The sequence below is a fragment of the Tripterygium wilfordii genome, chromosome 13 (genome assembly GCF_013401445.1).
Source record: "Tripterygium wilfordii isolate XIE 37 chromosome 13, ASM1340144v1, whole genome shotgun sequence".
Taxonomy (NCBI): Eukaryota; Viridiplantae; Streptophyta; class Magnoliopsida; order Celastrales; family Celastraceae; genus Tripterygium; species Tripterygium wilfordii.
In genome coordinates this window covers 770,520-795,882 of record NC_052244.1, presented here as the reverse complement: position 1 = coordinate 795,882, position 25,363 = coordinate 770,520, and the positions used below count along the sequence as shown (strand labels likewise).

At 38.6% G+C, this 25,363-nt stretch overlaps 3 protein-coding genes across 7 annotated transcripts; 2 read left to right on the top strand and 1 right to left on the bottom strand.

The window, feature by feature from the left end:
* Positions 1-990: 990 nt before the first annotated feature.
* On the bottom strand, positions 991-5,605 carry LOC120012021 (E3 ubiquitin-protein ligase APD2-like). Of its 5 annotated transcripts, XM_038863247.1 has the most exons (12): positions 5,440-5,605; positions 4,992-5,326; positions 4,360-4,466; positions 4,145-4,270; positions 3,933-4,023; positions 3,176-3,226; positions 2,916-2,990; positions 2,758-2,840; positions 2,512-2,658; positions 2,182-2,254; positions 1,741-2,092; positions 991-1,362 (listed from the first exon to the last, which is right to left on the bottom strand). In XM_038863247.1, the coding sequence occupies exons 2-12, from the start codon at positions 5,323-5,325 to the stop codon at positions 1,287-1,289; spliced, it is 1,515 nt and encodes a 504-aa protein (XP_038719175.1). In that variant the 5' UTR covers position 5,326; positions 5,440-5,605; the 3' UTR covers positions 991-1,286. The 5 variants fall into 5 exon arrangements, with proteins under 5 accessions (XP_038719175.1, XP_038719174.1, XP_038719176.1 ...); XM_038863246.1 differs by lacking the exon at positions 5,440-5,605 and having other exon boundaries at positions 4,992-5,433; XM_038863248.1 differs by lacking the exon at positions 5,440-5,605 and having other exon boundaries at positions 2,512-2,652; positions 4,992-5,433.
* Positions 5,606-7,482: 1,877 nt separating this feature from the next.
* Positions 7,483-12,639, top strand: LOC120013829 (LIMR family protein At5g01460). The gene is made up of 14 exons (XM_038865780.1): positions 7,483-8,132; positions 8,277-8,362; positions 8,966-9,081; positions 9,216-9,326; positions 9,677-9,775; positions 9,884-10,006; positions 10,394-10,456; positions 10,539-10,603; positions 10,784-10,893; positions 10,997-11,111; positions 11,248-11,313; positions 11,833-11,943; positions 12,048-12,114; positions 12,206-12,639. The coding sequence occupies exons 1-14, from the start codon at positions 7,783-7,785 to the stop codon at positions 12,251-12,253; spliced, it is 1,530 nt and encodes a 509-aa protein (XP_038721708.1). The 5' UTR covers positions 7,483-7,782; the 3' UTR covers positions 12,254-12,639.
* A 7,567-nt stretch (positions 12,640-20,206) lies between these two features.
* On the top strand, positions 20,207-25,080 carry LOC120011799 (probable envelope ADP,ATP carrier protein, chloroplastic). The gene is made up of 10 exons (XM_038862921.1): positions 20,207-20,656; positions 20,947-21,003; positions 22,221-22,283; positions 22,392-22,448; positions 22,561-22,644; positions 22,879-22,947; positions 23,033-23,145; positions 23,233-23,402; positions 24,026-24,104; positions 24,677-25,080. The coding sequence occupies exons 1-10, from the start codon at positions 20,309-20,311 to the stop codon at positions 24,774-24,776; spliced, it is 1,140 nt and encodes a 379-aa protein (XP_038718849.1). The 5' UTR covers positions 20,207-20,308; the 3' UTR covers positions 24,777-25,080.
* Positions 25,081-25,363: the final 283 nt, after the last annotated feature.

Here is a 25,363-nt window from a genome sequence, read left to right as displayed (position 1 = left end):
CGTGTGGAGTCTGCATTCTGAAAAAGTGAAGATTGTGCAGTAATCAGTATGCCTGGGTGTGCCGCCTTGGACTTGGGACTAAATTGCAATAAAAATGCAATTTGGTCTCTCTTTTTTTCATCAGTTTTCTAAAAAATAATGTTTAACGGGTTTGTAATTTTGCATAATGTAAGAGTCACTAATTTGAATGATAAAGAATGTGTGTATCATTCTGATTAATAGCGTTCGAATCTCCCTCCGATTGTTAAAAAAAAAATTGCATAGCAAATTCAGTGATGTAATTGCAATAAAATTACGCATTGACTATAGTCAAATCATATATGGATTGACTTAATTACAAATAATTAATTGTGAGTGGGCTAATTAAGATACCACTATCTTTTGAGACCAAATATAAATTTACCCTTTTTTTCTTCCCAAATCTATGTTGAGTGAAATTGTTTAAATTTTAATACGTAGGTGATTATATAGTTGATGAATCTCTTTAGTCAAATCGTGTAGACTTAGAAGGTTCTCAATCAGAAACAATACCGCATCAATCTTGGTACCAAAAAAATTGTATTTAATCATTAATTTTATGATGGTACAGAAAAATAACAACGTCCCAAAAAAAATTAACGATTTAAGACTACCATTTAAAATATTGTAGTGGATTAGATTAATAGTATTTTTGAAGACAAATGATAATAATTTAAGAGGCTGTAAAGAAGGAGGTGAGGCACACCGTTGGTTCCCAATCTCTGCAATTTCAATTTTCCCATAAGTCAGTGGACGAAGAAAGCCACATCAACTTGTTTTCTTCATCCTCATGAGTCACTATCCTTAATATTAAATTTTGAACCATCACTCGTATAGATACCGGATCCCTTCAGGTTCAGGAAAAGGACAAGCGAATCTTTGTCTCAATATGACTATGGGCTATGCCTACCTCAGCAAGTATGCACCTTTATCCATATTTTCAATGTGCCAAGTAAACACAACACATACCCGAAGACTTCAAAGAGGGTGAATGATAGATATATTTCTTGGGTGGTCACGGCAGCTATATGACAAGTTAAAGCATAGAGTTGCCAGTCACATGTACAAACCTAAGCAACATACATTAGATCATGGAATGCCTTTGGAAAAATAAGGGCAGGTCATTCCAGTTTAGAAGATTATTGAATCAAATATAGCATGAGGGAAACAACAGAAGAGACTTCTTATGAAAGGAAACAACATGAGAGCTCTAAATCGCACATCACTGAACCAGGCATGGATAATTGTAATAAATAGCTGCGAGTTGATTAAACAGTGAAAATCTTCCTCACTTTCTTCATGCTCCTACGACAAATGGGGCAAGTTCCAGCAGCTTCTGCTATCCTGTAAACACAAATAAACAACAATATCAACTGAATTTGAATTTGAATTTGAATTTGAATTTGCTTCATGTGGCCACGAGAGAGTAGCCTATCTTCTTAGCAAATGTACATGCAAGATGTAACGATTAACTTTTTAGCACATCATGCCTGAAACAAATTTCTTACAAAAACCCCCTAAATTTTCCTAATTCTGCCTCACTGCAGATATCACGTGAACCTGTTAATTATTCTAAAAACCCATTCCGGGTCCGTAATAGGGTTAAAGGAAGAAACTCACACAGATTCACCATAATTTCCACTATGCAAACACACAGACACTGCCGGGCCAAAGGTGTACTGAACCAACAATGGTGTAAAGCAGATAGTTGACTGAGCTTACCTTGTTCCACATGCAAAGCAAGCCACACAGTGCCCACATGGAAGAAAGAAACAATCTCTTGGAGCATCAAAGCAAATTGCACAAAGACGCCTAGTATTATTTCCATTTTCACCATCTCTTGATGATTGGCCTTCAATAGTACTTGGTGCCAGGAAGTCTCCAAGATCCTCTTCATCATTTGAGACTGAATCATAGGATGAACCCCAACTTGAGAGATCATCATCTTTATGGGAGAGCAAATGCGCTCTCTCAGATCCAGTTTCACGAAACTGATGTCCATCTCCATCTTCGCGAGTAAATTGAAACTTGTTCAAGCAGTTGAAGGCCACCAACATGAGCACAGTTAGTCCACCTACAAGCAGAAGAATGAGTGAAGGTACAACTTATAGGTTGACTTCACCAATTCCAAGAATATAAGCAAGAAACAGGAACCAGGTTCACCTATGCCAAGAATATATGTGAGCCACCTTGGACCATAAGAGAGCTTGACATTCCACTCATCACTAGTTGAGCCCTGAAGAAGCAAAAATACACATACAAACATGAATCCTTATTTTTAGGGTTTAGTTCAAAAGATGATTCTTTGGTAAGGAAGTGGATTTTTTTGCCTTGGATACAAAAGCACATGTTTATATTTCATTTCACTGTTGTACAGGAAAACAAATCATTATCTCACTAAAATTCCAATAAATCTCTATTTTAGTTGCATGAGGACGCTAATAAGAACCATGCAGACAGATGATAACTGACAGGAGAAAGTAAACAAGTTACCTTTCCCACACCAGGGGAGTTTACAACAAAAGCATTTCCTTGGGGGAACAAAACTCTTAAGCTACATACTCCGTGGGTAAACATACACTTAGAATAAGCTTCACTCGTGTTGTACAAGAGAGCCTGAACACTGAGGTTCATCTGTACCTTTTAAATGTAAACACAAGCCCATGTCATAATTAATTTCTAGTTTATAAATGGGGCCAAGAAATAAATGATTTAAGTTGCATTATCTATGTCCGTTACCTCCACCGCCTCTGAGTTCAGGTTACCTAATGCGACATAGTAACTTGAAGATCTCCAAATGTTCTGCTTGATGATACCACTTCCTGTAAAAAAGCAGTCACCAACATTAGAACTAAACTTAATGACAGAATATATGAACTTTTGAGCTTTCACCTTACCTTGAATGACATTCCAAGATAAAGTGCTGTTGGGATATGTTGGGTCCTCAAGCCACCGAGCAAGGCCTTCATTCCCTGTGATGCACAAACTTTAGGATTATATAGCAATGAAATCTATGAGTTGCAATCAGTTGATACTAACCCAAGAGAAATCACCGGTATATTCCCTGTTAAGAGCACAGAAATATTCCAAAAAAGCATAAGTAGAAAAGGGAGAGAGAGAAATGTCAGAGGGCCTCAATGCATAATATTATACCAACCAGAGCATATACTTGGAGACAGAGTCTTTCTTAAACGTCCTCCACTCTTCTCTATAAGGAAAAAACATGTCATCTCACAGGTTTTTGTTGAGCTCATCAAGTTGCTTAAGTAAAAAATGGTAATCTGGACTTAAATAAGTTTGCAGTCTAGCTCAAGCTTGCACCTCTACTTAATCTGAAGAACTTAACTACAATCTTCTGCATCTCATGAAAAAATTTCATTACGCACTTCTTCTAAAACTATATCCCTTAAGACATTTGCCTTCTTGCCCTGAGTAAAGCACACATTCAATTGGTATAAGCATGTGCAGAACCTAATTCCACTGCATCAAAGTTTATTACACATATGTGCATACTAGAAGTTGAGCAACTATTTGCTTTGTAACATACCAGTGGTGAAGAGTACGCAATAGGATAACAAAAAACAATGCGGCTTTATCAAGAAGGTTGCTATTCACCATGAATGATAAAAATCAGCACAAGTAATGTTGGTTATAGTATCCTTTTGAATTTCACAGAAGGATGCTGCTTCACAGGGTAAATGTCATTTCTTACAACGCTCCCATTACTCACAGTGATCATTTTAATAAATACATTGATAATTTGACAGTTCCAGCTCCATGATACTTAGAGATAAAGAATTTCCATGAGTTTGTAGCACTCTCATACATACCCAAATATATAAAACATCTTAAAGAGAAAAACAATGAAGACATATTTCGTAACTGAAAATTGATATAGAAGCTTGTGACCATACCTTGGGCAATAATGAGGTAAATAGAGCTATCAGATTTGACACAGTATGAAATATTTATTTGAGACCCTTCATTCAGAAAATATATTAACTCCTGAAAAGAGAAAATCATGAACTCAAGTTCATCAACTACATCAAACATTCAAGCCTAAGCTTGAGAATAAACTCAGAAGACAATGATCACAAGTTAGCAAATACCATTCCCGTAAACTTGCCTTGTGAGAATTTGCGGGAACAGAGGCATTTATAGTTTTGGACCAAGTAGATACAACATCAAGAGGTGGAGATCTATACAATCCATACAATATTAACCCAGGCTTTGTCTCACCCAACTCTTCGACCTAATAAAAGCGGGGGTGAGGTGACCAAAGCATGTCAAAAACAGCTGTGAATAATAAATAAAACTACACAAATTGGCAAAGCGACTTACCTTTATTGACTGCACAAATATGGGGCTAGGTCTGATAAGAATAGAAGAACTTGGACCAAACCGCAAGCTCAGAGAACCATAAACCCCCAAAATCAGAGTAATTGACACTGTGGGACACCATTCAAATGACATTCTCAAGGTCATGAAGCACATTCAGCAAAAGTTTGGTACTATCTTTCTATCAACCTAAAAAATCAGTCAAAATCCTTCATGTTCAAATAAACTTTTCAATATAGTAAGGAAATTTTAGCTACTTAAAGGAAAAATAGCTTCACAATTTTGACTGAGGACAGAAAGGGGTAACGAATTACATGTTATTGTAACTCAAATCAAACATTTCAACTCAATTTTTTTTATCAGAAATCCACACCCCTTTACATACCAACAATATTATCCACTTTGGGTGGGATTCTAACATTCTACGGCCTTAACTACACAAGTCATCAAGTTCCTGACATTATAAGATTCTTAATCTGATTCCACATTAATACTAGAAAATGTATCCAAAACACAAATTCCTTACTAAGAGAAAATTATTTGCGTTTACCGATTATTGAAGCCAAAATACAGAATAAATAGACTCCACAGCTACCAAAAAAATAATAATAATTAATTCATTTTCGAGTACTAACCGAATAACCAGAAGGTAAGAACCACAATGATGCAAGACCAAGTATCGTCCCTAACCACATTCGACATGTCATTAAATGTCCAAAAACTCCCTCTATGGAAACCAACTATTCGTTGCTGCTCTATCTCATGTTCTCGAAATTGATTTTGCTGATCAATATCGTGATTCTGGCCCTCCTCTTCTTCACGAACCTGCGAAGATGAAGACGAAGAAGGAGGAGAATTCGAAGAAGCCGTTGCAACAGCTGAATTCGAAGGAGAAGAATCCCTATTACTTGAACCAGAACAAGATGGAGGATGAGTAGATGTTGAACTACGATCAGCTGCCTCCGCCATTCTATAACAAGAGCGAGTTTGAAGAGGAAAAAAGTGAGAAGATCAGAGTGACGGGAAAAATCACAAAAACCCTAACCCTGACACCTCCTTAGTGGAATGAAACTGGGAAAGTACCTTCAATTCTACGAGAAGATAACTCCATGGACAGGGACACAGAAAGGTGAGTAGCTATCGAAAATCACCAATCAGTCTGAGAGACTGGTAGTTGAGAGGAGCAACTGTTTTTCAGGGTTACGTACGCTGGGGTTCAGCGTTGCCGAGTCACCTCTGAAGAAGACCAATCATATTTCAAGAACGGGTTACGTGGTCAAATAGGATTGGTGAACGGTTATGTGGAACAGTCGCACGAATCGTGGCCGTTGCAATTTTAGCTGACCATCATCGGTAGACAAAAGTGTCGCCGGAAAAATGACAGAGAAAATGAAAATAAGTTAAAATAACAGATCACATCCGAATGGATTTGGGGGCTCCGCAATTCGTTAGAGTATACAATTCATATCCAATGGTGAAGAAAAAGTTATACAAATTTTAAAATGAAAAAACAAAAATATGGTATGATGTGACACATCTCTCAAGTCATAAGATTCTAATTATAGACTCTACAATTTAAATCTAATTGCGGAGCCCCCTAATCCCATTCGAACTCAAGTCTGTGAGCTATTAACTGAGCTTGCTCGGAACTTTCTCTCTAGTAGAAAGTAGAGTGTATGTTCGTGATGGTTTACCTATAGCGGAAAGTGCTCTTTTATCTGAGTTGAGAAAGCCCTTACTTTGGTAAGAATATATATCTTATATTTAATCTCATGTGGATTTTCAGTAAGGTGAAGCCTATCATGATTATCTTTCTAAATGGAGTTGATCTACTTCAGGATTCTGAATTTCCAAGGATCTCCGAGTATAATGCCCGATCAATACTCAATATCGATGTGATACCCGATCTTGCAGAGATGCTCTCTTCTCAATTGTAATGTCTTACATGGACCATTCAGGTGCCTTATCCCATTGTTGGAGTTATCGGCTCTACCTTGGTGGTCATCGAGGAAACTTATCGATTAATGTATTTAGCTCGGTATATCTTGTCACGTATCAATATCCTAGTGGATGATATTTTTGGTATTATTAAAAATCAATCTCGTAAATTTCAGAGAAATCAAATTGGATAATTCAAGATGGTGCAATATATGTGTATACTCCACGAAGAAAGAAGCTGAAACTTTCAATTGGCTAGAACTTGATATGACACATGGCAATCAAAGCTATATTCTCACCAAGTCAAGGAAGCTTTCTCGGATACCGATCAAGATAGAATTGAGGAAGAAACATCCGAAGAGTCGACATAAAGTACGATATCCGAGGAGAGAGCATCCCGGCGAGACCGAGGGGCCAAACATACCTTTTCTGTAACCCATAAGGAAACTAAGAATTCAAAAGAGACTGACTCCATTTAGGAAAAAAAAAGGATATAATTCACCTTTATGTGTAGATCATCCTCATTAAGCACGAAAGATAACTTTTGACATCAATCCTACCCTTGATATGGAAGCCGGAAATTTACAGCAGATAATTTTTTATAAATTTCAAAAAAATCATAATTGTGCTTTGATCGAAATTACGAGTTCAATGGTATATATTTTGTTTCAAACAAAAATCAAATTCATGTTAAAAAGAGACATTGAATGTTTCGAGTTTATATTCAATACCACAATCATAATTTTTTTTAAAATTTATAAAAAATCATATTTTAAAAAAAATCATAACATTGTATAATGTATTTACACCGGGGGCCGTTGTAAAAAATTTACAACAGACCCCTACCACCCCTGATACGTATTACCTAAATCGAACACAACATTGAACGTGGTAAGAATTAACGGAGCAAACCAATAGGTGAGAACTATGGGGCCTCCTTCTAATATGGAAGTACCATCAGATGCTTGCAAATCGAGACATTTTGGTTTGCGTCCGGGCAATTCTTCATCCCCATATGAACACACGTAAATTTTAGTAAGTTTATGGGTTATTATCCACATTCATTTTGTATGACATGCTTTTGGTCTAATAAAGAAAAGCTGTCGTTCTGTCCGTCTGGATAACGCTTCGTTTGCCGCGGAGCACACGAGTCGTTTAGACAGGCTGTGTCGAATGCCGATAATAATAAAGGCAAGCAGCGGATTTTACATCAATGCCCACAAGTTCCTAAGTATACGTGATTAATGGTTTTTACAAGGTCATCACTGTCATTCGACCTCACACGTCCTTCGCAACCGAAAGAAACTACCTAACTGGAGCCAAACCTCCCTCTCTTCCCTGTGTTATTCCCCGTGATTTTCTTTTTGAAATCCGCCGGATCCACAATAGCCCCCAAATTCCATTCAGGAAACAAGCAAACCCTAATTTTCCCCTCTCTGTCTCTTTCGATATCGGTCGTTTTGATTCGAATCGAGAGGTTGTGGCACGATGGGCGATTTCAATCTCGCTCTCGTGATCGTCGCTATAGTGGTGTGCGTCTTGGTGTTCATCTTCAATGTATATCTCCTCGTCAACTACCAGCACCCTGACGACAAGAACCAGGCGTACTTCCCTAAATTTGTCGTCGTTTTGGGGCTCTCTGTCGCCGCTATCTCAATATTGATGTTGCCTGCCGATGTGGCTAATCGCCAGGCCTGTCGCCACGCGATATATAATGGTGCGTGCAATCTTACATTGCCAATGAAGGATCTATGGCTCGCGGTCTACATTCTCGATGCTGTTCTTGTCTTCTTCGTAATACCTTTCGCCATGTTTTACTATGAAGGGGACCAGGACAAGTAAGTAATTCTGCAAATTATCATTTTAATATTTTATCACTGTGGAATAAATGTTTCATATGCCTACTTTATGTATTAAGTGTCATATGGATGGATGCATTGATGACCAATTAGATGGGTTAATTGTGCGTGATTCGTTTGCAGGAGCATTGGGAAGAGGATTAAAAGCGCATTATTGTGGGTGGTAACAACAGCTATTGTGTGCGGTCTCGTGCTTGGCATTTTATATGGTTAGTTATTTGTGCATGATTTGAAATTGATTTATGCATGCTTGATTGAGCTGAGTGGTATTTCGAGGGTGAAGCAGAACTGCTAGGTAGCCTAGGTTTAACTGAAAAGGCTACGCAGAGAGTGTTTGAGGTCTTTAACATTCAAGCATGGAGGTTTCACATTGACTAAAACTTGGCAAGTTATGCAATGTTATCGCAAACAGATTCATGGTTCGATATTGTAAAAGTGGCATTTGATGGCCTTTCCGGATCCTTGTTGAGCTGTCTATGTGCTCATACACATGCGTAGCTAATATAGTTGAAATATTGTTTCTAGAACAATTTGCTTGATTCATTGGAAGACGGAATGTTTTTTATGGTTGATAACGGTATAACAGCTCAAGTGTCTGGTTTATTAGTAGAATTCATTATTTGAGAGAACCAATTTTGATTTTTGTGACATATTAGATTAATATGTATGTTGTTACTCAGAATACTTGCAATTTAATCATCAAGGAAAATTATTTAATTTTACCATTCCTGTTGTATTTTTGCACATAATTGTTTTTCTGGGTTATCTCTGATCTGCTTCTCACAGAGGTATGCTATTTACTTCTAAACTAGGGCTTGTTGGAAAAGTAGATTTCACTGTCAGGCATCTCTCATCATCCACCACCACCTTCCCGAATTCATGGGATTTCTCTAGTAGTCAACAATGTATTGGAAATGGTGCACGCCAGGTTGGTTGATGAACAACTTTTTTTTAGTTATGCAATTGAGGAACAGTCTTGTTTATGTTCTCATTCTGGTTTGAATAAGCAACATTGAGCTCTTTCTGTTGCTGTTATTCTCATTTTGTTCCCTTTGGTTACAGTGCTCTGCATATTTGGCGAGTGCTTCTTCGGAGAAAACGTGGACAATGCGCACTACATTCCCAGAATATGTTGTTGCTCTTGCCACCATTGTTGGATCTGTACTTTTTTCGGTAGGATCATTTCCATAAACCTCTCAAGCAATTCTTTTTAGTTTGGGAAATTCCTGACATTGTGCTAAAATGTTTTGCAGTTTTAGAAGGCAATGTAGTTCCCATTTTTTTTTATATTTATTATTGCTCTAATACTTGCATGAATGTCAATTTGAAAGTTTCTTAGTGTATCCTGTTATCTGATTAATTGCATGTCAATTGTGATCAAAATACGCATATAGTCCTCATTTGTGGTTTTCATGTTTTGGAAATTCCCTAAAATGGATTTACTTTACTATTTCTGTTTCTTTAAAATGGATTTACTTTACTGTTTCTGTTTCCTCATGCACAGTTAATTTGTTTTCTTTCAGATTTTCGGTGGTGTTGGAATAGCCTGTCTTCCCCTAGGTCTTATTTTTGAATTTATTCGGCGTCCAAAGGCTGTTATCACTCGCTCACAGTATATAAAGGTGCGTCTGGATTTGACTCACTGTTACAACTTGAAATCCATGCTTAAACAGTCACAGAAGGTGGATGCTTATGTTGTGCTATGGATGTTGTAACTGCTTTTTTTGTAGGAAGCAACCGAGCTTGGTAAAAAGGCAAGGGAATTGAAGAAAGCGGCTGATGCCCTCCATCAAGAAGAAAGAAGTGGTTCCAAGGGTAGAAAATGGCGTAAAAATGTAAAGGCTGTCGAAAAGGTATTGCTGAACTTGTAGTTTTCTGATCCATTTATAAAGTTATATATTCATTGGAATCGGTGTTATTGGATGTATCATCAGACATATCTCGGGTATGGGCTTCGATAGTTTAAGCTTGGGTCTAGTATGATATATGACTCATGTACTCAAACTATGGCTCTCTGTTATACACGTGTTCCTAAATTTCTACTTTGATCTATGTTTCCCGTGCTTCATTATACATTGTGCTGCCCAAAGTATTAGACTTAAGAGTTTTGTTTATTCATTATTATAGAAATTATATATAAGTTATCGAGGTCTGGGGGATTAGTTTGACACACGGATTTCTATCTGCTTAGTGGTTTATAGTGTTACTTAGTAGCTTATTATATGTTTCTAACTATGTAGGAGCTGCTTCAATTGGAAGAAGATGTCAAGCTTTTAGAGGAGATGTACCCTCAAGGGGAAAAGGTGATGGCCTGAACTTCAATATGTGCAGAGCATTCTTTTGCAATTTTCTTCTGGTGATAATTTTTTTGCATGGATTCTCCAGGCAGAAACTTCTTGGGCTTTGACGGTTCTTGGGTACCTGGCAAGACTTGTGTTGGGGATCTTAGGGTAAGTTATGACTTCATGCTTTCCTATAGTCTATTCAATTTTTTACTGGTGTAATGACAATGGTTGACATCATAAATGGTTTTTGAAATTCTGAACATTTTGGTGTTTGATTGTGCCCGAATCTTTTTTTTTAATCATGTTAGTCTTGGATTCAATATTGATGCCCTTCTCCATCATTAGGTTGATTGTTTCAGTGGCTTGGGTTGCACATATCGTCATATACTTGTTGATTGACCCACCCCTTTCTGCTTTCTTGAATGAGGTTTTCATCAAGCTTGATGATGTATGGGGTAATTTCTGACACCTTCACTTTTCATTTCCACAAATTGTCTTCGTTTTTGCTTGTTACTTGATTGATCTTCTTTGAAAAAAAATTATTTTGTGCTTTGCCAGGTCTTTTGGGCACTGCAGCATTTGCATTCTTTTGCTTCTACCTTCTACTTGCCGTGATTGCCGGTGCCATGATGCTTGGTCTGAGATTAGTTTTCATTACGATTCATCCCATGAAGTAATGCGTTTTGTGGTGTTTGTCATTTTAATTTTTGTGTCTTTTCTCTTTGGCTATGTACAACTATGATCCTTGGCTGCCTGGCAGTTATTGTCCCTTTGTTGGCTTTTGTAAATTGAATAAATTTTTTCCACAGGTGGGGAGCCACTCTAATGAACTCATTTCTCTTCAATGTGGCACTCATTCTCCTGTGCTCCATCAGGTTCACTTCCTCACAGATTACTCTTGTTTTTGCATGTCAAAAAGTGACTGCTTGGGTGTTTGTTTTAATTGTGACCTAGCCAGTACTTTAACACTGTTACAGTTTATTACACCTCTTCATCAGGCTTTTCTCTTTCCTGGCCAAGAGTGCCTGGCATACTGCTTTAGCATTGGTTATGGGATTCCCGACTTGGAACTGCCCACTTTTTAAGGGTCTCTCTGTTCAATTCAATATTTTCTTTTCTTGTTTTTGTTTTGACAACAACATTTGCCTTTCTCTTAAGCTTTTCAGTTTTCACCTGTATGTTATATTTTAATTTTTTGTATTCGATGAAAAAATTGGTGTTAAGGAAACGCAGACTTAGCCCTCAGAGTTTTATATATTACAATATTAGTGGTATAAGTATTGTTAGTCGCTGATGCAAGTAAAATTTACGAGGAGTGCCTTGTAGTTGCTTAAGTTAGCATAGCACAGTCCTGTGCTGCCATTTCTCAATCTTGTTGGTTTTTGCAATTGCAGTGTGATTCAGTTCTGCTCCACAGCTTTTGGTTACTATGCACAAGCAACAGCAGCGCAGGAAATATTTGGCCACACTCTGCAGTCACTACGTGGGATTAAATATTTATACAAGTGAGTTAGAATCTTCTGTGTGTGTGTATGTTTATGTGTGCTGATTGTCTGATTCGGCTGTCATAATGGACTGGTAACTTATACATATTAACTGTTCTGTTCAGGTACAACGTTTTTCAAATTGCATTTGTTGTTCTAGCGGGCTTGACCTTCATATATTATGCTGGCTTTGTAAGTTTCGAAAACTTGTTCTTTATGTGTTCTTAGCTTGTTCTTTACAACTTGCCTGATGCTTGCTTTTCTTGAACTCTGGAAACTTCAGGGATGGAGAAGAAAAAAACCTAGTGGCAGGTTCCAACTTTCCTCATAAGTTATGCATTCACTGATGGAGCCGTCAGATTCCCATTTCAGCATCAGTTTTGGAGTGCTTTCGCGTTCGGATATCGCCTGGTTTTATTATGTCGCATGAATTTGGAGTAGGCAAATGCCATACGAATGAAGTTGTTTGGGAGTAGGTGAGTGCTGCTGTTGTATCTGCCAGTTTCCTCGTTTCCCCTTTCGTATTGTATAATTCTTTGTTTGATTAACTAATGGTGTACACTGGCTTGGGTATGTAATTGACACGACTTGGGGAACTGAGTTTGTACTTTGTAGTTTCACTCATTTTCCTTTTGTACGTAATTTTCCTCGTTGGAGTGTAATCTTTGATGATGAATTTTTTGATGAGCAGCCATTTTACTTCATACTTTTGCTTTCGTAGTTTTTCTCTCTCGAATTCTTGGAATTTTACTTTTCAGTGAACAAGTTGACAGTTCAGAATGTTCAATTAGTAAAAGGCCTTTTATGTTAAATCCAACATGTAACCACAAAAATATCGCTCCAAATAAAAATCTAACTCATGATCGTTCAAGTCCATACGATTTGGCCCAATCTCCTAAATAACCTAAAATACTTATTGACTACGACTCAAAAACCAAAATATAAACCATTACAACTTACTAATTTAAAATATAGATTAAAATAATTGGCTTTTGAAATTCAATTCGTTGCTATCTTTGAATTGTGGTTTGCCTTTTCTATTTACTTTTTGTCTGACAAAGTGGAACGAAGCCCAATAGCATGAAGTAGGGGGGCCAAAGACTCAAGGCCCAGTATCTAATCCATCCCGTACAAAGACCCAAAGACTCAAAGCCCATTAAGTGACGAGAAGCGGCCCATTTAGTTAAATGAGAACACAACACCCAACTAACGGGCAATGGCGTCCGTGACACATGACCATGAAGTGTCTATTCTTTCCAAATAAATCGCATGTCGACTTTGAATTCAAGCAACTAAATAAAAAATAATTAAGGTAAGTCACGCTTTTATGGTTTATTGCAATATATCTAGGTGGCCGTGCATTAGTATGATTGAAAATGTTGACATTATATTAAGCATTGTTTTTTCTTTTAATAACTGACAAAGATAACATACAAGTTTTTCTTTGAAACATCTGATATGGATCTAAACTTTTACTATCAGACTTGCGTGTACAGAAATTTCTTACCTGATAACGTGGTAAATTGAACCAAGTCCAATTTGTTGCCACAAGAATATTGCTCTCAATGAAAATCGAACTCATGGCTTTTTGAATCTATACGATATTACGATCTAGCCCCAAAGAAATACAGATACGTGTTAACCTACCAGTGTTAGTAACTTAGTATATTGATGCAATGATCGTTTTTTATAAAATAAATCACATTGTTGTTTATTAGTGTTGGAGGGGACTCTAATTTTGTCATAGTTTAAGATTAAAGAGTCAATAAAATTATCCTTTTTATTGACACATTCGTTCTCTATAAATCGTTAGAATTAATACATAATCTTCAAAATTGGTGTGCAACTTTAATCCGTCTCATAGATGATCAAGTTTTACTAATCAAATATGACAAATTCCAACTTGCATATTAAATTGGACGCACATGATCAAAGTGAATTCATAGGCTCCACATATCCCACATGAAAATCGTATGCCTACAATTCAACAGTTGAGATAGCTGAGATAACAACAGTTGAGATCTCTCATCTTATTAATTGACAAAAAAAAAAGAACCAATAACTTAAAAATAATTTTTGTAAGAGAAATAGTTGAAATTTGACAAAAATGAAAACATAATGATGAACATTATTTGTACCCCATTTTTTATTAAACACACTCCACTCTAATGTATTTTTAAAGAGTTAATGAGATATTTTATAAAAAAAGGGTGTAAATAATGTTAATCAAACATAATATCGTCTAATAATGACAGTACATAGCAGTTTAAGACATCTCCATAAATAGTCATTTGTTTCGTTGACGCTCTCGAACGTCTATCGAACTAATGCAGAGTCTCTTCTTGTGAGAGCTTAGTTAGGATTTTCTTCGATCTGCAGTCATACTCTTTCTTCATCATCGTCTAGTCCTTGTTTTGGGTCTTTCTGGGAGCAGTGATGGAGGATCTAACGGCCAAATGGGGCAAAATCTCTTTAACAGCTGCAGAGTGTGAGGCCATTAGTATTTCAGATCTGGATCCGCGTAGTAACAGGGCGAACTCAGACTGCAGTATTGTGGGTAAGATATGTATGGATCGACATGTTAGTAAAGATATTCTGGCAAGTACGATGGGGAGCGTGTGGAAGATATCAGGAAATCCCTCTTTCATGGACCTAGGGCAAAACATTTTCATTATTACCTTTAATAATATCCGCGATAAACAGCGAATTCTGGCTGGGCGGCCTTGGTCTTTTGATCGGAATTTGTTTGTTCTGAAAGAGATTGATACAACTATACCCATTGGTGAGACCGCCTTTGATACGGAGGAGTTTTGGGTGCAAATCCACAACCTTCCGTTAATGGCAATGACAGAAAAAGTGGGACAGCAGATAGGTTCTTCGTTGGGGGAACTGATTGAGGTAGACGTGAATAAGGATGGGTTGGGATGGGGTTTGTATCTTCGGGTTCGGGTTAAGATCCCATTGACGACCTCTCTGGTTCGAGGAAAGCTTTTGAAACTTCCCCAGAAGGAGTTCTTTCTTCGGTTCCAGTATGAAAATCTGCCTAGATTTTGTTTCAAGTGTGGGAGGATAGTTCATGACCCAGGAAATTGTCCGTCCAGTTCGGAGGTGCGAATGCACCGAAATAGCAACACTGATGAGTACGGTCCATGGTTGAGAGCTGTTCCATTTAATAAACGGCCTGAAAAGCAGGTAAGGGATAAGTTGCCCTCTGCAAACTCTATGGCTGATCCAGAGGATGATAGATCTGGTAGCCTAGAAGCCTCTGGGCAAGCTAAGGAGGTAGTGGACGAGGAAGGGCCTGGTAGCTTCGATAAACAGTTTCTTCCAGAGGGGGCAGTCGCTGGTCGATTAGTAGTTGTACAGGGAAGTGAGTTGCAGGTGGATGGGTCCCAAGGAGAGACTCTGGTGGAGAGGGAGTTGTCAACGGAGGTTCATGTTAAAGGGGTGATGAAGGACTATGATATGGTCTCAAAGAAGTGGAAGCGTAAATCCAGAGAGACAGGGGTGGCATCTCCAAAGGTTGTCTTATCCAAAAGGCCAGCTGAGATAGAAGATGTGGCAGATCTTGCGGGAGCTGTTGTTGTTTCCAAGAGGGGACGGGTTGAAAAGGTCAGTGTTGGTTTGGTTAGTGATGTTGAGGCAGAGGCTGATGTTCAGCCCTGCCCGGAATTATGAAAATCCTTGTTTGGAATTGTAGGGGGCTTGGGAACCGGCCTACAATTCGTGAGCTCCTCTACTTGGTGAGGGAGAAAGTGCCCAGTCTTTGTTTTCTCATGGAAACAAAGGCATATTCTTCTCAAGTTCAACGTCTTCGTATAAAACTTGGTTTTCAAAGTGCTTTTGCGGTGGACTCCGTGGGTCAGAAGGGGGGTTTAGCTCTCTTTTGGAGGGATGATTTATCAGTCTCTCTCATCAGTTTTTCAAAGTTCCACATCAGTGTCTCTATTTCAAATCGCAGTTCAGAGGTTCCTTGGGTCTTTACCGGTTTCTACGGGAACCCAATTCAGGCTTTGCGTGATCAATCTTGGCAGTTACTTCGTAAGCTCTCTCCTCCTAATCAGGCTTGGCTTTGTGCTGGTGATTTCAATGCTATTTCTAATTATGGCGAGAAAGTGGGTGGTAGTTCTAAGGTGGGTCGTCATATGAAGCTTTTCAACCAAGCTGTTCAGGATGTAGGGGTGTATGACCTTGGTTTTTCTGGGCCGAAATTTACTTGGAGTAATAGGCGGGCGTTACCGGAATCGTTCATTAAAGAGCGCCTTGACAGGGCTATGGCCAACCCTGATTGGATGAATTTTTTTCCGTCCTTTGGTGTTCAAAATGTGGGTACATCTTCTTCAGATCATAGCTGTCTGATTATCTCTACTATCAGGGTAGACTCTGATCTCAAGCCCAAGGGTGCTAGATTTCGTTTTGTTAACTGGTGGGGATCTCATGCAGAGTGTAAGCAAGTTATTAAGAATCAATGGACCCAGGGCAGGCCTTCTGATCATATTTCTTCAAGAATGAGTCATTCTTATGGCAATTTAAAGAGGTGTCAGAAGGGGATCCGAAAATGGGTTGTAAAGTATAAGAAGAATCAAAGTCATCAGATCAATTCTTTGCAAGACAAATTGTCCTTGAACCTTCAGGGAGAATGTGCTTCCAATCAAGAAGAGCTCTCTAGGATTCGTTCTGCCATTGATATCCTTAGAGAGAATGAGGAATCTCTTTTGAGGCAACAATCAAAGATTACTTGGTTGCGGGAAGGGGATAGAAACACAAAATTTTTTCATCATTGTATGCAGCAAAGGAAGAAGAGTAATTTAATTTTGACTATTCAAGATCTTCAAGGGAATTTGGTCGGTTCTGAGGTTCAAGTAAGGCAGGCCTTCCAGAATTATTTTTCTGATCTTTTTTCGATCTCGGCGGGTCCTCCTTCTATTGAGTTTTTGCAAAATCTCCAATGTACAGTTTCTGAATCTATGAATTCCTTTTTATGTAATCCGTGTACCAAGGAAGAGGTGTTCTTGGCTGTTTCTCATATTGATCCTAACAAATCGCCTGGGCCGGACGGCTTTTCATCAGCCTTTTATACGCAGAATTGGGAGAGCTTGGGGGATGATATTTTTGCATCGGTCAACGAATTTCTACAGTCGGGGTCCTTGCTTTCGGACATTAACCAGACTTTGATTGTCTTGATTCCCAAAGTGAAGAATGCTTTGAAGCTGACTGATTTTCGTCCAATTAGTTTGTGCAATGTTCTCTATAAAATTATTGCAAAACTTCTTGCTAATAGACTGAAACACATTCTGCCTGTGGTGCTAAGAGGTAACCAATCAGCCTTTATCCAAGGAAGGTTGATCACTGATAACATTATAGTTGCATATGAAGCATTGCATTCAATGGCAATCAAGCATCGTAGTAAAAAAGATTATATGGCGGTCAAGTTGGACATGAGTAAGGCATATGATAGAGTGGACTGGGACTTCCTGGAAGAGGTTATGGCCAAGCTGGGTTTTTGCGATACTTGGATCAGATGGATTTCTCAGTGTATGCGAACAGTTTCTTATTCCATTCTCGTAAATGGGGTGCCTAGTGATACTATCATTCCTTCCCGGGGTCTCCGGCAAGGTGATCCCCTTTCCCCTCTTCTTTTCGTGATCTGTACGGAGGCTTTGAGTAATAGATTTTACCATTTAGAGCTGATGGGTAAAATGGAAGGGGTTCCTTTTGGGGGTGGTAGAGTCAGGGTGACTCATCTTTTTTTTGCGGATGATTGTCTTTTGTTTTGTAGGGCCACTATTGAGGCTTGGGAGTGTATCCGCTCTGTTCTTGGTGATTATGAAGCTATCTCAGGTCAAAAACTTAATGTTGAAAAAACATCTCTCTTCTTTAGTAAACATACAGCATTGGAGGTAAAACACCAGTTAAAAGAGTCGATTGGGGTGCAAGAAATATTGGCTTTTGAGATGTATCTGGGACTTCCAGCCATGGTTGGGAGATCAAAGTCGGATTCGTTAAGGTTTGTGGTGGATAAAGTTCGGAAGAAGACCCAAAATTGGAAGAACCGATTCTTATCTTTTGCAGGCCGTGAAGTTCTTATTAAATCGGTGCTCCAGGCTATCCCGACCTATAGCATGCAAGTCTTCCGTTTTCCTGCAGGGTTATGTAAAGAGTTGAATGGGATTATTCGTCAATTTTGGTGGAGAGGGTCTCGTGACAGTAAAGGTATCTCTTGGTTGCCTTGGGACTTTTTGTGTAAATCGAAGGCAGTGGGAGGTTTAGGCTTCCGCGAGTTTGGGTCCTTTAATGAAGCACTTCTTGCCAAGCAAGGGTGGAGAATAATTATTTCCCCAAATTCTTTGGTGTCCCGTGTCCTCAAAGCCAAGTACTTTCGACATTCCTCATTCCTGGAAGCTGATTCTCTCTCTAATTCTTCCTTTGTGTGGAAAAGCATTTGTTCCGCTCGCTGGATCCTAAGGGATGGTCTCCAGTGGAGAATTGCTAAAGGCCACAATATTCGAATATGGGGGGATAGGTGGGCTGCGATGTCTTTAAGTTTTTCTGAAGATGCTAGTGAGAAGGGTTTCTCTAGGGATTCAAATGTAGCTTCTCTTATTGATCCTACTTCTAAATGGTGGAACCATTCTCTGATTAGAAGTATATTCACGGTAGAGGAAGCTAATGCTATTCTTGTTCTCCCAATTAGCCTTGGCATGGGTGTGGATAAGATGTTCTGGAATGGTACGGCGAATGGCCACTATTCTGTTAGGAGTGGGTATCATCGAGCTTTAGATCTCAGAGACAGGTTGGGTCCTAGTTCTTCTTCTGATAGCTCGGGGAGTGGCTTTTGGCCTGGTATTTGGGCCCTCCAGGTTCCTCCTTCAACCAAGTTATTTTTATGGCGTGCGGTCCATAATATTCTTCCTTCTTATGATAACTTGGCTAAACGGAAATTGCTTTTAGATGCCTCTTGTATGCTTTGTAAAAGTTCCCCTGAATCTCTAATGCATGCATTATTCTTGTGTCCTTATGCTTCGGAGGTTATTTGTCACAGTACTAACCAAATCCAGAAATTACCTTTGTTGGTTTCATCTTTTAAAGAGGCATGGACTCTCTTCTCTTGCCGTCTTGACAGTTCTAGCTTGGCCGCTTTTGCAGTGATGTTAAGAAAGATTTGGCACCGACGAAATACTCGAGTGTATGGGGGCACTCTGCCCTCTTCCAATGAAGTTTTTACTCTGGCCTCTGAGTCACTTCAGTCTATGTTACATGGCCTACAAGAGAAGAGGGGAGGGGTTATGTTTCCGGATGTTCCTTCTCTATTATCTTGGTGTCCTCCCCAAGCGGGTGTGGTGAAAATCAACTTTGATGCAGCTGTGTGTTCTGATCTTAATCGGTCCGGATTTGGCTGTATTATTCGGGATGATCAGGGTTTTCCTTTGGCAGCTTGCTCTGATGTGAGACCAATAGCTCTTAGTCCGTTAATGGCCGAGGCGCTTTCAGCCCTTCTTGCTTTACAATTTGCTAAGGATCTTGGGTTTCAGGCAATTCAATTAGAAGGAGATGCTTTAACAATTATAGATGCTCTTCATCCCCATACTCCGTTTGACAATTTATCGAATTGGGGTGTGATTGTTTTGGATATAATTAGGTTGCTGGGTTTCTTTTTTCAGTGGAAGGTTTCTCATGTTAAAAGAGACCTTAATGAGGCGGCTCATATTCTTGCACAAAAAGGCATTGTGGCCAACTCTTTTCTTTCTTGGATTGAGGAAGTCCCTTCCGAGGTGGAGGTAATTGTGGCAAGGGAAGGTTCTTCTGACGACAGAAGTGGTGTTTAGGGGCTGTAGTTCCAGGTTTGGGGACTCCTTGGACTGTTATTAGTAGTTTAGTCTTCTTTTTTTGGTAGCTGGGTCGCGTCCAAGGCTCTAGTTTTTGCCTTGCTTTAATTCTTCCTGCTCTGATTGTATTCTTTCTTTTTTAGTGTTTCGTCTGCCTATGGGTAGAGAAAGTGACCACTGATAGTGGTTTGTATTGGTTTCTATCTAATACATCTGGGTCCATGATCCTCTTTCAAAAAAAAAGACATCTCCATAAATATCCTTCCTCTCTTGGCTTGGAGTTGGTACATGTTCATTAAAGAAAACATGGGCCTAAAAAAAAGCCTCTCATTCTGACTATAAAATACGTGGGCCCAAACAAATTCCCCTCCAATTTTGAAAATATCCAGAAAGTCAAATAACAGGCTGCGAAGAAAAGAAATAATAATAATAATAAACGAGATCCCCTCTCGCAGCCATTTCGCTCGTCTCCCTGACTCCCTCTCTACAAATACAAACGTCCCACCTATCTGTCTTATCTCTTTTGTGCCCCTCTCTAACATTCTCAATCAAAACCAATCATGAAAGAGAACAGAGCGGTGTTATCGTTCCGCCATATCCCAGGCCTTGAGATTTCTGGTCTCGTTAAGGAAGCCGACGACCATGACCTCCTATGGAGAGCCACGGCGCAGCTCAGGCTTAGCAGTAGTGTTAGTGGTGGCAGCGTTGACAAATTTGCATGCGTTTCGATGGTGGAGAAGAGATACGCTAACGAATTCGCGCCGAGTCCGGCTCAGCTCATGAAGCATCCGTTGGCTGCACTCGCGTACGTACCGAGTGAGGTCGCCATCTTCCTCGCGGGAGCCATTGCTGGAGCCGCCGCGAAGACTGTCACGGCTCCGCTTGACCGCATCAAGATTCTTATGCAGGTATATTATTGGTTCTAGTTTTTGGAGTGCTTTGCTATGAATTGATGTAGTTTTTTTTTTTTTTTCTAGTGTTGTGTAACAGAATGGATTATGCACCTCGCTGAATTTTTTTTGGGTGAGATTTGGATGTATATTTTCTAAGAGAGATATGTGATGCGGTAATTTGAGCCTCCAGTTCTGTGTGCACCTAGCTGAAGAGAATTCTGCATCATTTTCTTAATATATGCGAGCTTGCAATGTACTTTACTGTTTCAATTGGAGTTTTATTCAGTGCTGTGACTTGTTTGCAGACTCATGGAGTTAGGGTTGGGCAGGAAAGTGCAAAGAAGGCAATGGGCTTTGTTGAGGTATGTCATTTTTCTTGTCTGCAGCTTTAGTTTCCTTTTTGCTTCACATGGCCCTGATTATATCCATGTATTGTGTATAAAATTTGAAAATCAAGGGTGTAGGATGGTTGAATTCAGTTCGTTGAAGGCCGTGGCTTTTGAAATTAAACTTTTCAAGGTTTGAGTGGATAAGAATCAGATATAGATGTTGTTGGATTTATTGTAATTGTACAAGAATAAAATAGGAGGAGAAAATATAGGTTTCTAAACCTCAGGTCTGAGATTCTTTGGTATCAGCTCCAATGATGGATTTCATCTCACATATTTTGTTGCGACTTCTTCATCACTCATCAGAAATAAATAGAAATTACTTATCAGAAAGCTATTAGGTTCACAATTTTGATTAGGACTGACCTACAAAAATAGCATGAAAATGATAGAATTCAGACTTAATAATCATAAAATTTCCGGTATAATGAGAGTTTCCAAGATATTCCTGTGTATGAATATTAAAGAAAGCTCAGTTAGCAAAAATCCTTAATTTTGACGTACACAAAATAATAGACTAAAAAATATTAAAAGGCCATGGATCTTTCCTCCTCCTTTTTTTTTATCCTAATCTAGGTTTCCTCGATCTACCATATGCTGAATTGGTGCTTGGACATTAGAACTAGTTTCGAGATGTCTTTGAATGACCTTTGGAGACTGTTGCTAATGTGCTTCAGGAGGGTCTCATTTGTCGTGCTGCAATCATATCTCATATCTATGAAAGAGATTTCTCGAATGTTTGTGGGCTCCAAAGGCAAGTATTTTTGCCATTGGTTCTCAGCCTTGTTGCCATTTTTATTGTCTATTTAGTGTTGGACAATGGTGATGATGATCATGAAACTTTATCCTGTCTTATGGTAGATAGTTTCTCTGACCCAAAGTTACTTTTATTCAACCTCTCTGTCCTCCTCCCAGCCCCCAAGCAACAAAATATAAGGGACTACTTTCCTTGATTGGATGCTTTAAGCTTCTGTTTTACTATAAGCTAATGTCATATAGCTTGTTGATTGGCCAGTGGATCACAGTAAGAAAACTTTGTCTTACTGAGGAATAGTGGCACTTAGGTTCTCTTATATCAAATTTGCTATTTTGGTTGACAATTTTTGCTTGAGTTGCATCAGTTTTCAACATCTCAAAGCTAATTCTTTTTTCATTCTGCTCTGCATCTGCTAATTCGAAATACATCGCAGGCCATAACAATGATTGGGAAGGAAGAAGGAATTAAAGGGTACTGGAAAGGCAACATTCCACAGGTCCTGTGCATGAACCTCTTTCTATCAATATTATTGACCTTCGAGACCTAGTGATTTGTGCAATTGTTTGTTGAGTTACTTATTCGGAATTTCTACTGCATATTTCAGGTCATACGGATCATACCTTATAGTGCTGTCCAGCTTTTTGCTTATGAGACATACAAGGTAATTATAAATAATAATGGTTTCTTTTAGAAAGTTTGCACAGAATATGATGCATATCTGGGCCCAATGTTGTTTGATTTTGGTTTTGATATTATCACATTTTAAATTGTAGAAACTGTTTACCGGAAAGGATGGTCAGCTCTCTGTTGTTGGGAGACTTGCAGCAGGTGCTTGTGCCGGTATGACATCCACTTTTGTAAGTAACGCAATAGTAGAGATTTCAAAAAAATTTGTTCATATTTTTGCTCTCTGTTGGTCTTCTATTTCTTTATCAATGTATTTGTAAATAAGGGAATATGTGAGTATTGTTTGTATCAATGCTATCTCAAAGCAGCTTACATGTTAATTCACTTACCAAATAAATAAAAGAACATTTTAGGAAAGCTTTCTGCAATTTTGAATCTAATCATATTCTTTCCCTCATCTGTAGGTAACATACCCTTTAGATGTTCTGAGATTACGTTTAGCAGTCGAACCGGGTTACCGAACTATGTCCGAGGTATGAATCCACTGGGATTATTTTTATAACAATGACCATTCTATTGGTATTTTCTAATGTGCTGGGACTTGATTTGCTGTTTCAGATGGCCTTGAACATGTTAAGAGAGGAAGGTGTAGCGTCATTTTATTATGGTCTTGGACCTTCCCTTATTGGAATTGCTCCCTACATTGCCGTTAACTTTTGCATTTTTGACTTGTAAGTTGATGGCCTCCTTTTCTGTTCACAGAAGGGAATTGATGTAATATTAATGTACTAAATTTTCTTATCATCTTTGCTTTACAGGGTAAAGAAGTCTTTACCCGAGAAATATCGCCAGAAGGCTCAATCATCTCTACTGACAGCTGTAGTGTCAGCTGCTTTTGCTACACTGACATGTTATCCTCTGGACACTGTTAGAAGACAAATGCAAATGAAGGGCACACCTTACAAGAGTGTTCTTGATGCCATTCCTGGTAACTTGATTCTGCTACAATTTAGTAATTTACCATCATCAATGAAGAAATAAAATCACAGGATACTTTATTGAATTATTCACTTGGTTTCATTATTAATCGTTATATGGAGGTGTCCAAAATTTTAGTGACCATTCCAAGTAGGCATTGATATATGCCAAATATTTTATAGTAGGCATCCCTTCGTACTTTGGCGAATCATGGTCTCCTATTGGTAAAATAAGTAGCTGTAAAAGCAGATCTCATTCTTAGAATATGGACCTGAAATTTGACTTCTTCCTTGGACAATGCATTTGATCAGATGTCAACATGGTCGTAATGCATAAGCTAATGGAAGGAATAACATTGTGTAAGAGAAAAACCAGATAATCCGTCTCTTGCAAATTTGTAACTAGTTAGGTGTGGCGAAGAAGACAATTATGGAATTTGGTATTTAGGTGCATCCTCTCCCTTTAGAAAATTCAAAACAAGGCTCTTGCCTCCACTGTGTGGTTTGGACTTTTGAGAGTGTAGATGAGCACAATCTTACCTGAGTTTCGTTAATGTCGACGCTTCATCTTTGTTTCATTAATTTCTGACTCCTCAATGAAGTCATGGTATTAAGTATGAGATCATATATGCAGGTATTGTGGAACGTGATGGATTTATTGGCTTGTACCGGGGTTTTTTGCCTAACGCATTAAAAAACCTACCAAACAGCAGGTATGCTTCCACTCCTGTTGCTTTACCTATATGTCTAGGCCTTCCGCCTTCCATAATCTTCCTATGAAATTTATTTTCGTTTTGTTTTGGTTGATATGATTCATAATATTTGGTTAATTTATTATAGTCAAGAATGCCTTGCTCAGGTTTTTGAATTTTGCCATATTTAACATGATGGCCAGTTGTTATCTGCAGTAATTATGAAATCAGGTCTTGTCTTTTGGTGCATCTGTCAAGTTGGGGATTGAAGTAGACTAGGGTTGTTGATGCATCTTTAAGAATAATGAGTTCCTGTTTATATATTGCTGGACATGCAAACCTTTCATTGTATTTTTGTTCTGCATCTGATAGTGTACTTCACAATTCACATTAGTTCTCAAATATCTTGTTAATCTTGAGTTCATTCAATTTAAAATAATTTTGTCTATGTAGAACTTCAGAGGACCTTAAGCTCCTACTAGTTTTAGGCATAGGAAGATCGGATGTCATTTGCTTGTGGAAGTTGTTGACTTTCTTGATATCGTTTTTATTTTTGTTGCCTGATAAATCCCTACTTTTTTTGTTGGCTGCAGCATTAGGCTTACTACCTTTGACATTGTTAAGCGTCTAATTGCTACGAGTGAAAAGGAGTTTCAGAAAATTGTGGAAGAAAATCGTGACAAACAAAAGTAGAGCACAACAATTGTTTCTGCAAACAAATGTAATTCATATGCTTTCAGTGAACTATATTAGGTCCAGTCAGGCTGCCATTCTTTGGGGAACTGAGTTCATGAGGGATTATTTTTTGCCAGAAGCACAACATGTGTAGTCGCCCGGTAACATCCTTGAATTGTGCCATCCCAGGACAAGCTGTAGAGTGTCATTTGGTTTTTATAATATTCCCCATTTGTTGTACCTATGAAACGATCCATATTGAACAACTATTGAATTTGGCTTGTTAATTATATTGTTGCAATAATGATATGCCTTGCCTTAACATCTGAAGTAAATTTCATATTCTCATGTAATTAATTCCCTAAACTATTGCTATACGAACACCAAGAAAACTCATGTAATCTAACTCAAGTCTATCACCTGTAAGCTTCATTTGTAAAAGTTACTTTCCCTCATGATTAGTTGGTCAAATCTTTGAGGAGGAAGTCTGGGAAGTAGCTGCACAGTTGCTTGGCCTTGCCATGGGCATACTGATCCTGGTATGTTATACGGCATATCAGGTCCTCTTTGGGTATTAAGGAACTAGATTAGCAACTCATCATAGT